General features: G+C 36.3%; 1 protein-coding gene across 3 annotated transcripts; it reads right to left on the reverse strand.

Annotated features, from left to right (window-relative positions):
- Nucleotides 1-11,493: 11,493 nt before the first annotated feature.
- FBXO48 (F-box protein 48) lies at nt 11,494-18,538 on the reverse strand. 3 transcript variants are annotated; one of them, XM_074207585.1, is made up of 3 exons: nt 18,413-18,538; nt 14,512-14,853; nt 11,494-12,897 (listed from the first exon to the last, which is right to left on the reverse strand). In XM_074207585.1, the coding sequence occupies exons 2-3, from the start codon at nt 14,815-14,817 to the stop codon at nt 12,736-12,738; spliced, it is 468 nt and encodes a 155-aa protein (XP_074063686.1). In that variant the 5' UTR covers nt 14,818-14,853; nt 18,413-18,538; the 3' UTR covers nt 11,494-12,735. The 3 variants fall into 3 exon arrangements, with proteins under 3 accessions (XP_074063686.1, XP_074063698.1, XP_074063689.1); XM_074207597.1 differs by lacking the exon at nt 18,413-18,538 and adding an exon at nt 18,136-18,353; XM_074207588.1 differs by lacking the exon at nt 18,413-18,538 and adding an exon at nt 17,857-18,127.
- Nucleotides 18,539-18,640: the final 102 nt, after the last annotated feature.

An 18,640-nucleotide genomic window follows, 5' to 3' on the forward strand; every position in this document is an offset into this window, starting at 1 on the left:
ACTCAGGTACTCCTGACTCCAAGGCCTGTGCTCTATCTATTGTGCTACCTAGCCACCCTAATGATATATTTCATATAGCTTTCCCTGAATGTAGAGGGCCAGCCCCTGGGAGTAATTTACACATACACTTGGTGACTTTTTCCATCAAAGATAGGTATGGTTTATGGATCATTGTATGGATCCATTGGCTCACCAGTGAACCCTGACCTGGGATAATGTGTGGCTCCAGAGGTGGTTGTAAAAGGTTTTTCTAATAGAGAAGTATGCAGATTTTTAAGAACAAATATTGTAAATTTACCCAGGAAACTGTGAAACTGGGTCTCCTTTAACTGGTCATTCCTGAGATAAGTTTTTGCTATAAAAGTCTGAGTTTCCAAAAATAAAGTTGGTAGATTTTCACTTCCCAACCTTGTGTGTTTGGGCATGTTTTTCTACTCGACCTGACTTTTGGAAGTTCATGTCCAGACCCACACCAGAGCTATGGCAGGCTATACCTGAATAGTGTATTTGTGATATTTTTCATCCTACTCATGCCCACCCTGTAGCTCTCCATTGCCCTCTTAGGTAAACTTCAACTTCAATTCTTTGGAAACTTCAGTATTTCATGATTCACAGTTACACAAAACCACTGAGAAAATATCATTGTTAAAAAACTGACCTTTATCTGGCCTCAGACACTTACTAGCTGTGTGATACCGAGCAAGTTACTTAACCCTCATTGACTTTAAAATAAGAGCTATTCAGTTTTCCAAAGATAACTGAGCAACCTTGTCTCTACCTAGCACAATCACTTGCAGTAATTGTTCAAAATAAAGGTACTGATGAAAAACTAAATATTTCTGTTCAAACTTCATATGAAAATAATAGCTAACATTTATAGAGAACTTTAGGGCTTACAAAGTGCTTTATTATCTCATTTGATCCTTACAAAAACATTGGAAGGTAGGTGCTATTATTATTATCTACTTTTTGCAGTCAAGGAGGCTATTTCAGACAGAGATTAAATAATTTATTCAGGTTTACACAGCTAGTAAGTGTCTGAGGCAAGATTTGAACTCCAAACCTCAGCCCTTTATCCATTATGATTTCTAGCTGCTTTAATAATGCTTCATACACTTGGCTTTTCACCTTTATATCATTAGGTCAGAGTCTTTTAGTGACAATAAATCTCATCCAGGAGACTTTCCAATGAGTTCTTGGACTTGTTCAATATAATGTCATGTGCAAAAAGGAGTATCTAGCATATCTGACCATTCTTATGAGAAATACCTTCTCCATTTGTATTCAAGGTTGGACATACTCTGCATTAAGAGCTAACAGCTCTACTAGGTATTATCTGCCTGTTGCACACTTTTAGCATATTAATAACCAGAGAGGCATCCACCAAAATTATCTCTGTTGTTAGTCACAAGCATTTCTTAAGCAACTACTCTCTATTTGACTTTATGTTAAATGTTAGTGATACAAATCAAGGCAAAAAACAGTCCCGGGGTGGCTAGGTGGCGCAGTGGGATAGAGCACTGGCCCTGGAGTCAGGAGTACCTGGGTTCAAATCCGACCTCAGACACTTAATAATTACCTAGCTGTGTGGCCTTGGGCAAGCCACTTAAACCCATTGCCTTGCAAAATCTGAAAGAAAAAAAATAGTCCCTATTTTATTTTCAAAGAAATATGGGCAATTGAGAAAAATAATCATATGGATCAGAAATTATTCATATTCCTCCAATTGCTGTTTTTGATCACAATTTTGGAATCTTACTCTCTTTTAGATACCTTCAGAATTGATTCCTCATTATTCTCAACATGTTCTTCCCAGCACAGGTTCTTGCTGTGTATATTTGATCTAATCCATCGAGTTTTTTTTAAAGTTTTTTTTTTCTTTCACTGCCATGTACATTTCCTCATGTAGTACTTGTGAGGTTAGAGTCCAAATGTAACTCTAAAGCAGAGTAGCAAGGTTGAACAAGTTTTAGGGTCAATGGTTGTTGTAGAATGCTATAGGAAATGATGAAAGACATGGTTTCAAAGAAACTTGAGTAGTAGAGAAACTTGGGTAGACTTGTGTGAACTTATGAGAGGACTAGACACCATCATCTGCAAAAACAATTTTTTTAAGGTTTTTTTTTTTTTTTGCAAGGCAAACGAGGTTAAATGGCTTGCCCAAGGCCACACAGCTAGGTAATAATTAAGTGTCTGAGGTCGGATTTGAACCCAGGTACTCCTGACTCCAGGGCCAGTGCTCTATCCACTGCGCCACCTAGCCACCCCACAATGATATTATAAAGACAAATTTTTTTAAGACTTAAGAACTCTGATCAATACTAACCATAATCAGAAGCATGCCAGGTACCTCCTGATGGAGAGAAATAATGGACTCAGAGTGTAGGTATTTTTTTCAGTAAGGCCAATGCAGGAATTTATTTTGCTTGATTTTGCCAATTTTTTTAATAAGAATTTTTTTTCAAATGGCCTGGGAGAAATGGAAAGTAAAAAAATAGGTTTTTAAATGAAAAAAATGAACTTGGAAAGAATTTGTCTTACTTGACTGAATATTTTATAAGCATTTTTTTCAAATGGAATAGAAGAAATGGAAAGTAAGAAAATAGATTTTTATGTGAAAAAATAGATTTGAAAAGTTAGGTTGAAGCTAAAATGTGATTAGAGAGAAAAGGATGGATGTTGTGGAGGTATTATTGGCAAATCTTGAATTGAATTGACAGTAAAGTTGCTGTTCTCTTAAGAAATAAAGAATTTTCAGGGCGGCTAGATGGCACAGTGGATAGAGCACAGGCCCTGGAGTCAGGAGTACCTGGGTTCAAATCCGACCTCAGACACTTAATAATTACCTAGCTATGTGGCCTTGGACAAGTCACTTAATCCCACTGCCTTGCAAAAAAAAACAACCCCCCCCTCCAAGAAAACCTAAACATGTTATATTTGGATATCTATGAGATTAATAAAGGCTGCAGCTCAGGGGTAAAATAAGAGTAGTCATATATAATTAGTAGTCACATATATTTAAATCTATGAAAGTTACTTAATTCACCCAGAGAGGGAACAGTAAGAGAAGAGAATTAAGGTCAGACTCCTTTGATAAGAAATCCATGGGAAAGCAGTATCAAAAGCTTAACAAGGGAAAATATATATTCAGAAGAAGATTGTGGACAAGGGTACCAAAACTTTTAGAAATGTCAAGAAAAGTGAGAAATGATTTATTTATAAAGAGATTGTAAATTTGTATCTTTGGAATAATATTTGTTGAGCAGTAGGTTTAGAAGCTTGATAGCATGTTAATTTCTAAAGACTCCATAGTATTTCTAATCTAATAACATCTGACTTTCTCCCAGCTTTGGACTGCTATTCTGGATTCCTTCGAATAACTCCTGTCTAATCCTTTGGATTTGTTTACTGCAATGAATTTTTACTTGACCCTGGCATGTCATTCTGTTTAGTATTTTGAATCACAGACTGAGGCATCTATTTCTACTCTTCCCCTGCCCTATTTATTCATGCTTTTCATATCTCCATACCTGTCCTTCCCCTTTTTTGTGTCTAAATATTGGATACTCATTTCTCTATGATATTATGTTGATGTAGATAATAAATGAGCATGAGGGTGAAGGGAAATGAGAAGACCCTGCCATGACTCAAAAGGATAAGTACAATGACATCCTTGATCAATCAAAAGCCTTATCAGGATTAACAAGTCCAGAGTGTGAGATAGGAATTATGAAATGGAGACTGGAACAGTAGACCAAACAAGGTGAGGTGTTTCCTTTATGGACTAGGACAAGAAATATTATGATTTCATCTGGAATGAACAACAAAAGATGGGTGTAAATTGCATGTGTTATGTAAAATCTCTGCCTAAAATAGCCTCCCTTTAGGATGGCAGCATACTAGCCAAACCACTTCTTCATTCAATTGTTTCTGTGCCTCTGTGGACTGGGTATCACGAGAATTTTTATGTTGGGCCTAACATTTAGTATCTCTGTCTTCTTAGGGTATGTATTCTTAACCTAGAATCTAAAAACTTGTATTATTTTTTAGAAGTGCTTTGCAAATTTTATTTCTATTTTATAAAATATTTTTTATTTCATTATTTACAATTACATGTAAAAATTTTATCACTTTAAAAACTTTTGAGTTCTAAATTCTCTCCTTTCCTCTTGTGTCCCCCCCTTGCCTTGAGAAAGCAGGCAATTTGATAATGATTTCCATATTAGTCATGTTTACATGTTTTACATGTTTCCATATTAGTCACATTGCAAAAGAAAACCAAAAATCTCAAGAAAAATAAAATTAAAAATATGCTTCAATCTGCATTCAGAGTTCATCAGTTCTTTTTCTGGAAGGGATATCATTTTTCAACAATAGTTCCTTTAGAATTGTATTGGCTTGATATTTTGATCAGAGTAGGTAAGGCTTTTACAGGTGATCATTCTTACAATATTGGTGTTATAGTGTATGGTGTCCTTCTGAATCTGTTCACTTTGCATGAATTCATGCCTTCACAGGTTATTCTGAAAGAATTTTACTCCTCATTTATTATATCAAAATAATATTTATACACATAACACAATATCTTCAGTCATTCGCCAATTCATACAACCCAGAATTAGGTATAGACAATTAAGTTGCCAGTTATGTTTTTTTTTTTGTTTTGTTTTGTTCTGTGTGTGTGTGGGGGGGGGCAGTGGGGCTAGGTGACTTGCCTAGTAAGTCATACAACTAGTAAGTATCAAGTGTCTGAGGTCAGACTTAAACTTAAATCCTCCTGACTCTAGGGCCTGTGCTCTATTTACTGTGCCAATAAATGCTCGCCAAATATCTGGTCCTGCATCCAGTGCTAGCACAGGGGTACCCTATAATCTTTGACCAGTTTCCAGGTCCCCCCACTATTTCTGACTTGAAAGATCCTAAAGGCCTTGTTGTAAGTCACCACTACTTAGTCCCACCACTGGTGTTTCATCCACATGGACTCAGGGCCAGCCTCTTCCTCCATGTCACAAATATCTCTTTCTGTCCTCATGTTATTTTGGGCTGAAAAAATGTCTTATCATGACTTTTTATCAACTGCCATTCTGGTGTCAATTTGAGGCAATATTTTAAAGCAATTTGGCTAGGAATGTTGGGAGAGTTTGACCGAATCCTTTTCTGTTTTGCTATGTTGGCTTTCCAGTAAAATATCTAGTATTTGATTTTTGATGGCATGATTTTATTCTCTAAGGTTCCTGGATCTTATCTGCCTACAGACATTCCAAGTTAGGATTAAAATTAAAATATAACTTTAAAAACTGGATAATTGTATGACAGGATATTCTAGCAAATATGTGATTGGGACTTTATTGTTTGGTCAAAGTTTTTTTAAATGGAGTGAAAGGGTTCTTTGTTGTCAAAGTTGCAAAATTTGATTACTGATTTTCATCATTTTTGAATCAATACCCTCAGACCTTGTATCTTGTTAACCATTATGGGGCTCTCTGTTGCTCCACTGAGTCAGATTAATATATCATTGAAGGAATTCTTAGCTGAGGAAAATGGACTGGATTTGAGGTAATACTCCCATGCTCTTGTGACATGGAAATCCTGAAGAAAATGAGAAACTGTACAATACTCAGTGATAATTTTTGAGACCCAGAAAAAGTTTATCTAAAGAAGCAGAGCTAATAGGGTACAGTGAAAATAGTAGGGATTTGGAAATCATAAGATTTAAGTTAAAAGTTCTTACCTGGTGCAAGTTGTCTCATTTTGGGGCTAACATCCTATGATATAATTAAATTTTTGTAAAGTGCTAAACCCAGACAAATAACATTTTAAATTTCAGTGTTTTAATTATATTACTTGTGTGAAAGAGAAAGGAAGCATAACCCAAGAAAGTAAGAGGAAGAGGAAGAGAAATTGAGAAAATAGGTGACAAAAAGAAATACTAAAAATAACTTTTAAAAACTATATTTTTTCAAGCACTTATATATCTCCTTTCGACTACTATCCCAAATGAACAGTAAAAAAAAATACACCAAACTTTATCAAACACACATGGTCTAGCAAGCAAATGTACACACTTGGCATGTACAGAAATGTTCCATAATTTAAAATCACTTCCCTGGCAGAAGGTTATCATGATTTGTCTTTAGTCCTCTAGACTTATGACTTATCATTGTCTTCATCAAAGTTTCAAAATCTTTCCTTATTTTTCTTCATATTGTTGTCATTGTCCAAGTTACTTTTCTGATTCTCATTTCACTATGCATCTGTTCAGATTTCCCAAATTTTCTCTGAAACTACCATTTCTCTGGCTTCCTTTAAGTCTCAACTGAAGTCCCATCTTCTATAGGAAGTATAGGATTCCTAACTCCTATTTTTAGTGTCTTATAATTTCCTATTTATCCTAAATAGAGCTTGCTTTGTATGTATTTATGTGTTGTCTCCTCCATTAGATTGAATGCTCTTTGAGGATAGGCATTGTTTAACCTGTTTTTCCCTAGTTCTTAGCATGGTGCCTAGCACATAGTAGGCACTTAATAGATGCTTATTGATCATATATATATATATATATATATGTATATACACACACACACACACACATATATACCTTGTACTCCAATGAATGGTGGCCAGTTGTAAATTGCTTTAAAGAGCTAGATTATGACTACTAAATTAAAATATCTTGAATACACCTTAAAAGTATTCAAATTCTGTGGGCAAGTAAGAGGAGTTGTATTTTTTGAAATGGGAGAGCCACCACATTTGTATTCTTAAAGTCAAATGACTCAGTTTCCTGAGAAAGTAGAAATGTCATTAAAAAATCAACATAGAGCAAATGGACTAATCTTATCAGACAAAGTGGTGCTAGAAGAAATACAATTTCAAGTTTTTCAAGCTATGTGAAAGAGGGAATACCACCAATAGCATGGGGAAAATTGCAGAACTAATTCTCTACCCTCCCAAGGCAAATAAGTAAATATTATTATTCTTTCATATGGTTATTTCCTTTACCAAAATTTTATGAAAGTATTGATTGAGCTTTGATGAAGGATTGAGAACAGGAAGGTTACCATATTCTCACAGCAGAGGTTTTCATAAATGATATTTGCTAGCAAATTATATCTTTACAATAACAGAGTTGACTGAAGGATCCATTTCAGAAGATGACCCAGGGGATAGATCAGTGATGTGAGGTGGGATCCATGACTGGGAGGTTCAGACAGTAGCAGAGGCACGATTTGCATTGTAGGGACCTCCTAGACAGGCAGATGGGCTGCCTCTATAATACTAAATATATGTGAAGTACATGTACTATGTAAAATGAGCATATATGATAAAAGGGACTAGAAATATTACACTTGTGATATACAAAGAAATGGCCTGGACCGTGCCTGTTGTGAAGCCCAGCTTGTCACTGCCTCACCTTGCATGCTTCCCTGTATTTGAGGCTAAACTAAGCAAATAAGCTGATAAAATGAGTGGAATCATATGTAAATTACAAATCTAACACATTTATCAGTATTATTTATCATTTTACTTTTTGTGATGTCGAGGGTAAAAGCTCTGCCTAATCTGCATCCCCGATCACATGCACTTGTATCAATCCATGAGGTGGGTTTGCAGGCAGATGTAGCCAGGAATCACTAATACATCACCAATTCCAATAGTGAAGGGAGTGACTATTAATGAGATCACAGGCTGGATGAGGTACAGAATAGGTGGTGAAAATATTCGACTTCTCTAAAATTACTTTGTCATTTGACATTAATCCACTAGATGGTGCTCTATATTTATGATTGTAAAGCAAGGTTCTTGAAACTCTCCAGGTTTATTTTAAGCTGTTGAGGCAGAGTCCAATGTACTGTAAATATTATTTTGACAAGTTTCTGTCTTACAGTGTGAATTTTTTTAAATCAAGAGGTTTGTTTCTCAAAAACAATTTTGAAAAACACAAAAATGTTGATTCATTGAACAGTTTCATTGAATTTTAATTTTAAAATGCTTTAAATGTCAGTATATTCAAACTCTTATTTTCTCCTTTTGATTCACAGTAATGCATGATATTAAAGAAAAAAACCAGGCCTGACAGTTATGTCCTTGAAATCCCTGATACTGAGGAAAGTTGAGGTTAGTGGATTTCTAGCTCTTAGGAATTCTGAACTTCAGTAGGGCTAGAAACCATTTCATGACCCTTTCCACAATAAATATGGCAACAGCATAGAGGATGGGAGGGCATCAGGCTGCCTAAGGAGGGGAAAATCAGCACATCTAGGAAAGATATCAAGTCAAACTTTCAGGCTAAGTAGGATTGGACCCATGAGTGGTTATTACATGTCTGCATAGGTGAGATCTGAGTTTGCCTAATCTTTTAATAAAAAAATGAACAAATCAATAGACAAATCAATAAAACCAATGTAACATAAATCTTGAAACCATTCTATCATTATAAGATTTTAAAGAGCATTATTATTGGAATTTTCTTTCTGCAACAAAATCTTCTAAATGTAGGGTGGGGAGGAATTCAAGTACATAATAAAAGTGAAACTTTAGATGTTTTAAAATCTTCCTTTATATGCTTACAAATAGCTGAATCACAAGCATGGTATATATACTTGTGATTGTTGCAACACAGAAGCCAGTTTTCTTTGTTAACTTTTGAGTTATTAATTTTAGTTCATATTTCAAAGGCAGTTTTTTAAGTTTGTTTTCTAGAATTTCTATTTATTTACATACATTTTTTCCTGGCATTCTAACAGGAGGAAAAAATGTCACTCATTAACTCACTATTCACTTGATTTTTCCAATAGGTAATCAGTAGTAATCATTTATGATAAAAAAAATTTGTCAACATTTTGTTTTTAGGCTATTTAGAAAATAGACCTCAATTGCTCAGAATAAGCAAATAGCAAATATACAGAAGCCTGAATGTGAAACATTAAACTATATATATATATATATATATATATATATATATATATATATACACACACATATATATATATATATATAAACTATATATGCATTATTACTTCCATCTTATGTACAAAATACTCAAATATGTAAACATATATTTTGCAATAAATGGTGGAAGGGTGGCCCAGTGGATGGAGTATAAGACTGGAGTCAGGAAGACTTGAGTTCAAATTCTACTTCAGACATTTAATAGTTGTATGATCCTGGACAGGTCACTTAACTTCTCTCAGTCTCAATTTCTTCATCTGCAAAAATGGGGATAATACTAGTACCTATCTCATAGTATTATTGTGAGGATAAAGTGATATTTATGAAATGCTTTAGAAATTTTAAAAGTACATACTAATTCTACTATTAAGTACATTGTAAGGGGAAATCAACAGTTGGTTAGCTTGGAGTTTTTTTAAACACCTGGATAAAAATAATTAAAAGTGGCAGTTATTCCCTTTCAGATTAGTAAAGGAAAATTTTACATATAAGATAGTTCTTTATGAAATGCTGAAAATAATAGAAACTAATTAGCCCAGAAAGATTGAAAACAAAAATTAAAAAAACCATGAAACTCTACGTTAGGTTTTTCTGTATTTACACACACACACACACACACACAAACACAATTTGTCCTTCACCGTCAAATAAGACCATGACATCAGGTTAGTGCTACCACGAAAAGCATGTGAATTGGATTTGAGTGAGGGATGCTGTATACTAAGTTACCAGCCTTACTTTCTCCTCTTGAATCATCTGGATCCAGTGGTCAGATATGGATTAGGATGACTGGAGACAGCTCTAGATGTGAGGCAGTGCAGGTTAAGTGACTTGCCTAGGGTCACCAGCTAGTGTCAAGTGTCTGAGGCCAGATTTCGAAATCCCATCCTCCTGACTCCAAGGCCAGTGTTCTAACTAATTACACATGTATGGTGATGATAATCCTACAGAGAAATATTTTATTAAAAATTACAATTAAGATTTTCAATCATAGGAAGCAGACAGTTTAATACAAGATGTCCTCCAGAGGATGGGATAAGTATAAATTGTAAGCTCCCAGTGATGATAGATCTTACACAGAATAGGGGTTCAAAGGCCATGTACTAAATCAAAAGAAAATGACTGTTTTCATTCAAACTTTTTAAGGTTTACCGGATAAGGGGGTGAAAACATTTTATAGCAAAAACTTGGTTTTTAAAAATGGTCTGAGCTGGTTCTCTAAATCAGGTTAATCCAGTTGGATCTGGTTTAGGATTGGATGCATTGTGAATCATATGAAAAATTTACCTAATAGCCAAAAGGAAATTCCTTAAGAATATAGCATTGATTCAAGTGAACATCCTTCCCTTCTGCCTCTGCATCTGTCCCTGTTATAAAATATTCAGTGAGTAGTAACCAGAATGGTGAAGGGCTTTCAGTAAATGTCACATGAGGTCTGCTTGGAGAAACTGTGGATGTTTAGTCTGGAGAAGAATGAGGTGAGATAAAATGCTGTGTTCAATTGTCATGCCAAATAGGAACTATTAATAAAACAACCAGTAGTATTTATAGAGGGCATTAAGGTTTACAAAGTGCTATATGAATATGATCTCATTTTATCTTCACTATAACCCTGGAAGGTAAGTGATGATTTCATCCTAATTTTATAGATGAGGAAATTGAGACACAGAGATATTAAGAGATTTGCCCAGGTAACAGCAAGTTTCTTGGGTAGGATTTGAACTCAGTACTTCCTAACCCTAAATCCAAGGCTCTATCACTGCAACAACTAGCTACCTTCTAATAAGATTGCATCAAGGAAATAGAACCAGGAGCAATGAATGCAATTGTAAGGCAATAAAAGATATACTTGATAGCAAGAAAAACTTCTAAACAGTGCTATTCAAAGATATAACAGACTTAACTTAGGATGGGTAGGTTCTTCCTTCTTGGAGGTTTGCAAACAGAAGCTGAACAATTAAATGTCATATATTTTATATCAGAGATCCTGTTGGTTGTTTTAAGTTAGTCTAGATGACTGCTAAGGTCCCTTACTACTCTTTTATTTTTCTGAGTCTATGATCCTGCTGGTGATTGAAAAGACAGAGAAGAAATTGGGTGTCACCAACATACCAGAGAGCTGCCTCATCCTGATTAAATGATGACTGGGGGATTTTTAACAAAATAAACTGCAATAAAATAGATATGTGGCATTTGGGGATCTTTCATTAGTGACTGCCTTTGAGTTTGATACTAGTCATAGAGCAAGGAGAAGGCTGCATTTCAAAATCCAACTTCAATACATTGACCTTGGACAAGTTTCTTCACCTTGCGATGTGTTCTCTTATCTGAACAATTTGCCTGTATAGACATGTGAGTCTTATAAGGATAACATGAAGGAATGAAAATATTGCAAACTGTAAAGTGCTTTTTATGTCTGACAGATGGTGATTGAATTACCTGGTTGATGTTCAATATAGGGCATATTGGACTCTGGCAGTGTTTAATTTTTCTTGCCAATTATCTTGCTGCTATAACAAGAATTTTTATCATACTCACTATAAATCAGTTATGCTGAACATTTTATTTTACAAATATTTTCTCATTTGATCCTCACAACAACTCTGGGAGGTTGGTGCTATTATCCACATTTTATAACTGAGGAAACTGAGGCAGACAGAGGTTAAGAGACTTATCTTTTGGGTCCCACAGTAAGCAATTTTCAGTTCCATATATTGTGCCACTTAGGCTGCCTACTAATGATTCATAGATGTCTTATTTATTAAACCGGCATCAAGGGGAAAATGGTAGTTCTTATTCCATAGGAGCTTTGATTCTAACGGAGAAGAAAATGGGGGTTCATGGAGAAAAGGAGGGAAAGCAGAAAAATCCAGAGTCAGAAGTGGAGCCGGGGAGAAGAATCATCTTCTTAAGATACTCTCTGCCCTTTTGCCTTTCCTTTGGTATCACAATCTTGACTTTAATTACCTGTCAAACCCTGATCAAGTCACTCACTTCTCTGGACCTCAGTTTGCTCATGTGTAAAATGCGACAGTTGCACTAGAAACAATATTGAAATAGACGGAATGGAAAACAAAGAAACAATGTAAATAATAAAGAATACAATGTAAACCAGTGTGCTAATATATGAATAAAAAATTAAAGAAACTGGAAAAAAATAATTTCACCTTTAGGCACAAATACATTCAAGGTACAAATAAGTAATAATAAAAATACCTTATGGCTGTATAATACTTCCAAGTACTTTAATATCCTTTGGTAAGATCTTTTTGTTGTTATAACACCTAAACAAGGAAGTTTGCTTATGGCTGGGGACAAATAGCTGTTTGTTCTTTAAATCTTTTTTTTTTTTGCCATGTCATAGAACACAATTTAAAAGTACTATATTTTGAACAAATTCTCTTTTTGAAGATACTGAACTTTTAAAATACTAGAAATAACAATTTATTCAAACTCTACTATTTTTCTTATTCCTATTACTTTATAATATATAGTATTTTATATAACCAATATCACACAAATCTTGAAACCAACCCAGCAGTTTAGCATGTCTTTTAAAAATAGCATCACTGGAATTTTCATTCTTACAATAAAAAATATCAAATAAAAATTTTTTGGGGAAGGGATAAAGTGCAAAATAGAAATTTATATTTCATATAATGTTCTTTTTAAAACTTCTCAAATAAAACAAATGAACAAAGAGCAAATAAAGGTACAAAATACGTGCACCATAACAATGCTTGCTTTCCACTCTTGAAAGATGAGTCTTTTTCTGGATTTTTCAATTTATCTTTCAAGTTCTGCTTCTAGAATTTCTCCCCAGGTATCTGCATCCATAGGGTACATGTTTTTTTCTGGTAGGCTAATAGGAGAGCAAATGTTGCTGTATCTGCCACTCAGCCATTCATGCTTTACCTTACTCTTCCAGTAGTTCCTCAGTAGTGTTACCTGAAAAAAGTAAGCCATTATCATTTAAAAACAGGTTGATCTTTTGTTTTCTGTGTATTCAAGAGATAAGAGAGTAACAATAAGGGATGAACACATACAATAAAATATTAATACAATAAAATACATGAATACATTCAACAGAATATTAAATGTAAAATATAGGAATAACTTCATATTTTACAAAGTGCATTCGTGGGGCAGAGAAGGGCTGTTTGGGCAGGGTATGGTTAAAAGAAGTAGTCATCTCCATTCTGAAGAGCAGAACAGGTTTTCACAAAGAAGTTGGGGGTCGTTAAAAATGGCAGATTAGCTGGAAAACAGAAACATACCAAAGTTTTTAAAAGGGCATTTGAAGAGAATAGGTCTGTAAACTAGGTCAGTGTACATGACTTTTGATTTCCAGCAAAACTGTAGTAGGTATAATATCAGGACATACATTTTGCAGACACAATGTATGGATTTGTTTTGCTTGACTCTGCTAATTGTTACAAGGACTTCTCTCTCTCTCTCTCTCTCTCTCTCTCTCTCTCTCTCTCTCTCTCTCTCTCTCTCTCCTTTTTAACCAAGAAGGGTAGGGATCATGAGATGTAATAGGGATTGGATAGCAGCAAAAAAAGAAGAGAGTCAATGAGACATCTTTTTTTTTTTAAATGCAGAGAATAGAAGGAAGAACAGGAAGAAACAAAGACAAGCAAGTTGCAGTTAATGGAGATTTGCAATTTCAAGTTAAAGCCTTTTATTCTATTCTTATATATGTATATACATATGGAAACTATTTTATTCAATGTTAACTTCAGGAATATCCATTTCCTTGACCATCATCTATCTTTTTTTTGACATATAGCATTAAACAATAATGTGCTCCTTCACATATCAAGTCAGGCAGGAATAAGGAGATATGAGTCCCATTTATACACTTCTCTTGTAAGATCACCTTTGAAGCATTGTGTGCAATTTGGGGTACTACAGTCTGAGAAATTTAAGTGTCCATCTCAGAGTAACCATGAAAGTGAATGGCCTCAGACTCATGCCGGATGGGGAAATAAGGCTGTTCACTTTAGAGACACGTGAAAAGGAACATATTAGCTCTCTTCAAGCACTTGATGGACTGTTGCATGGAAGATGGAATTCTGGATGGTACCAAAAGGCAGAATTAGGGTCAAAGTAGAGAGGAAAATTCAGGTTTAATGTAAAGAACAGCTTAAAAACTTCATAGGATCATGTTTTATAGCTGGAAATGACACCAAGGCCATATTACAAGTAGAATGAGATGCTTCTGGAGAAAGCAGTGTGTTCTTCCTCACTAGAGGCCTTTCAGCAATGGTCAGGAAATTTATTTGGTTGGCTCGAATGTAGAAGGGATTTTTTTTCACATCTATGTGCCTGCCAAGGCTTCTTCCAACTTTATAATTTTGAGAATTAAGGCTTCCTTCAAACTCTTTGTATTGATAATACTGGCAAATGTATACATATGTATAAGTTACAGGAAATCGTTTTGAGTTTTATAAAGTAAAAATATGTGATTTAGGAAGTTTTAGGATGAGTTTTACATTTTTTGTGGCTGATGTTCTAGGCATTGCTTATAATATTGCAATTTTCGGTGTTTAAACTTACCCTCCATGAATATCCATTTCCTCGATCACCATCTATCTCTTTTTGACATAGAGCTCTAACAGTCAAACAGTGGTGTTTCCATAAGTAGTCACAATTTTTGATTGTTTGATTCCAGCTTTTACATGTTGTTGCAGCCCGGCATAAACTTTGAATGTCAAGTTGAATAAAAATTTTAAAAGTGACTTCTGGAGGTAATGTTTCAACAAAATTGTCCTTATTTTCTTTCTTTTTCTTATCAGGACAAAGAGAGTTTGGTTCTTTACCAGGAATAGGTGAATTACTATTTCTTTTGGAGATTTTCTGCATAATTTGATGTTTTGGTAAATCTGTTTCATAGGTGACCTAAAACACAGTATAACACATTCATTTTTCTTCAGAACACTCACATTTTATCATTTTATTCTATTCAAGAATCACTTTTCTTAAATGAAGCCCTCCCCTAGAACCTATAATAAAAGTATAGGAATAGTAAATATTAAGTATTTCAGACTCATGGGGACCTTTCAAAATCGGGTAAAAATTATCACCATTTTACAGATAAGGAGGCAAGAGTTCAGAAATATTAAAAGACTTGTTCAAAGTTACATAGCTAATAAATAGTGGAACTGTCCTTAAATCCAATATTTTAAGCTCAGTACTTTTTTTCTAATATATTACACTAATCTTAAATATTGTAGAAATTTCTTCCAAATGGCATAATCTATGTTTTAGTTTGGAAAGTTTTAATCCCAGCTTGTTACTCATGAATTAGTATGTGAAATTCAATTCCTTAAACTCTTATAAAATTAGGATGCTCTATGTCTAGCAGAATTGACAATGACTGAAAATAGTATGCCATGAAGCTTGTTAGTTGATGATTTGGGAATAGGCCTACTAGATAGTATATGTAAAAAAAAAGTTGGTTTCTTTAAAAGCCTAATTTTTTTTTTTAATCCAAATAGCTTTTAAAAGCATTTACAGTAGTAGAGAGGATACTGGATTTGGAGTCACTCTTCTACTTACTGTTTTTGTGATTTGTGTTTTTATTCACAAATTGTGAACTTTAATTTTCTCACCTATAAAAAGGATATAATAATTCTCATATTAATTTATAGGACTGTTTGAAGAAAAACTCAAAATATTAACTATTAGTTTATTCTAGCACTAGAGTAATATTACAAATGATAAAAATATATTAAAATATAAAATTTTATACACAGCACTTATTACTATGTTCCAGGCATTAAATATTACTTCAGTGATCCTTACAACAAATCTGGAAAATAGGTACCATTATTATCCATTATCCCCATTCTATAGTTGAGGAAATAGCCTGACATTAGTAAAGTAAGAGTCACACAGCTTATAAATATCTGAGATTGGATTTGAAGTGAGGTCTTCCTGACTCTAGGCCCAGCAGTCTAGCTTCCTAAAACCATCTGAAATTGCTAAGGAGTTAAGAATAAGGTTATGAAGTTCAAAGTCTAAATTACACAGCTTAGTGTAATTTGTGCTTTGGACATAATTTCTGGAACTATCCAGCAGTACTATGAGTTAAGAAGATAGGAAAAAATGTAAGGTTATACAACTATTTACTCCCTCCTTCCCCCACAAATAACTGTGTACTGTTGCTTTGTAGGAGAATTGACCTTATGGTGTCAAGAATTAATTTCCATATGTGCTTATCATTTTCATTGTAGCATATCTATATTTATCTGAAATCTTGACTGTGATCACTAGTGGGACAAGGCAAGAATAAATCCAACCTCTTCATCCCTCAATTCTATAAAAACTAAAACAAAGACAGAGACCAGTTTGAAATACCTTATTTTTATACATAAACATGTTTAAAACTATGTTTCATATATTTAGTTTTACATCTGTAATATAAAGATCTCCATGTTCTTTAAAAAAAATTATCAAATTTGACTTCAGACACTTGACACTTACTAGACATTATGTCCTTGGGCAAATCGTTTAGCTCCATTGCCTCACAACCCCCTTCCCCCAAATAAATAAAAATGATCAATATTAGGATAAATATTTTAAAAAAGCTGGATTTGACATCTCTTCCTTGATTTAAATATTTAAATAATGAAACTAATAGTAACAAAATCTGGAGAACACCCAAGAGACCAGAAAATGACAGAAAAACAAATAGACTTTTTGTTATTTTGTTAATGTATCTATTTTCTGACAGGTAGAAACCCAGTGTCTCTTGGTATAAAATGTTAGGAGAAATCAAAGTGACCTCTATTACATTGTGTGGACCCTCTAAGGTTGAAATTATGGGAGAACTTAAAAAAAAAAGCTTCTCAGAAAGGCCAAGCCTGAATAGTTGGTGATAGACATTACTGAAGGAACTTGCAAATTGATAAAGAGCTTAGCTCCATTTGAGACTCGATAACATAAACATTAAAATACATGATCCTATAAATGATCTCTTTTAAAAGCTTATTCAGTTCTTTAATTGGTTAGAAATTACTTCCTTCTGGGGCAGTTAGGTGGGGCAGTGGATAGAGCAATGACCCTGGAGTCAGGCAGACCTCAGTTCAAATCCGACCTCAAGACACTGAATAATTACCTCACTATGTGATCTTGTGCAAGTCATTTAACCCCATTGCCTTTCAAAAACCAAAAGAAAAAATAAATGAGGGGTTTGTCTTTCATCTTTCAAAGATCACAAATCAAGGAGGTGATACCATGACAAGTAGGTAAATTGGATTTGAGGGGGTGCTGTGCTAAGTCACCAGCCTAACTTTCTCCTTCAGAGCCATTTGGGTCCAGTGGGCAAATAACAATCAAGACTACCGGAGATGGACCTGGATAAAATTTAAAAAAAAAAGAAGAAATTACTTTCTTCTTCCAAAATGTTGCTCTTTGGAACTTGGTTTCTGTGTTGGGTTTCCCTTAAACTACAGTTACTACCATTCTATTTGTACATTTTTGTGCTCTGTTTCATTTCCTTCTTCTGAGTCAATCTCGAGCTTAAGGGTATGATGGTGAACGCATCACAGGAGCACTCCTGATCTTCTATCTGATTGTCCCCAGGTAGAACCAGAGTGAAGGTTTATTTTTTAGTACCTCTTCCCTATGGAAACCTTTCAGATTCCAAAATCCATCACTGACACCTTCCTTGGAGTTTTGAGGCATTTGCTCACATTTTAAGCCTTGATTTCAACCTTTTGCTTTTCCACCCCTGATTATGGATCTCCAGTCGGGGCTATTTCCGACCTCTATGAGCAGGCGGCAGGTGAGGCCTCCCCCCCAGGGCAGCCCCCACTGGCCCTGCGCCCCTCTTGCTGGCCGGGGTCTCACTTGCACGGCCTCCCTCCCCGGGGCTGGGCCTGTTTCCCGGCCCCGCACCTGGGCGCATCATCGGTGGACCCTCGACCAGGATCTCCAGCCACACCCGGGGCTTTGCTTTTCCCTTCCAGGCCCGCCGAGCCTCCCTGGGCTCCGTCCCTGGCTCCCGCCCTGGCCCGGGCTCCGTCTCTGGCTCCGGCCCTGGCCCGGGCTGCCCTGGCCCGGGCTCCGTCCCTGGCTCCCGCCCTGGCCCGGGCTCCGTCCCTGGCTCCGTCCCTGGCCCTGGCCCTGGCTCCGTCCCGGGCTCCGGCCCTGGCCCGGGCTCCGGGAGCTCCTCACCGGGAAGCCCGTCACCAGAGCCGCCGCCGCCGGCACGGAGGCGACCAAGGACGCGGAGAAGTCCTCCCCTCAGCAACCAGCCGCGGGGGCCAGGCCGGGGCGCCGGGGGGAGCCCCAGCCGCGGGTCGGCAGGAGTCGGGGCCACTCGCCTCCCCTCCCCCCGGCCCCCTCCGAGTCCCGACTTGGATCGTGACAACAACTGTCCCCAAAGTCGGGGCGGCGCGCCCGGCGGGCCGCGGGGGCGCCTGGGATGCCGGGAGCTTCAGGGGTCCCCTACCTGCGGGGGCTCGGGCGGCCGGGGCGCCGCCCCCCGCTACGCTCTGAACCGCCGTTTAAATCCTCCAGAACTCGAGCCGACCCCCATGGTTCCAACTTGCTCCACGCCCCGCCCCTTCGCCGTACCGGACTCCTCCTTTTCGCGCAAGCGTACCAGGCGAGCCCGGTGCCTGCTGGGAAGAGTAGTTTATGCGCTCCGAGGAGTGCTCGCATCTCTCTACGCATTTTC

This window comes from Macrotis lagotis, chromosome 1 (genome assembly GCF_037893015.1).
Source record: "Macrotis lagotis isolate mMagLag1 chromosome 1, bilby.v1.9.chrom.fasta, whole genome shotgun sequence".
NCBI lineage: Eukaryota > Metazoa > Chordata > Mammalia > Peramelemorphia > Peramelidae > Macrotis > Macrotis lagotis.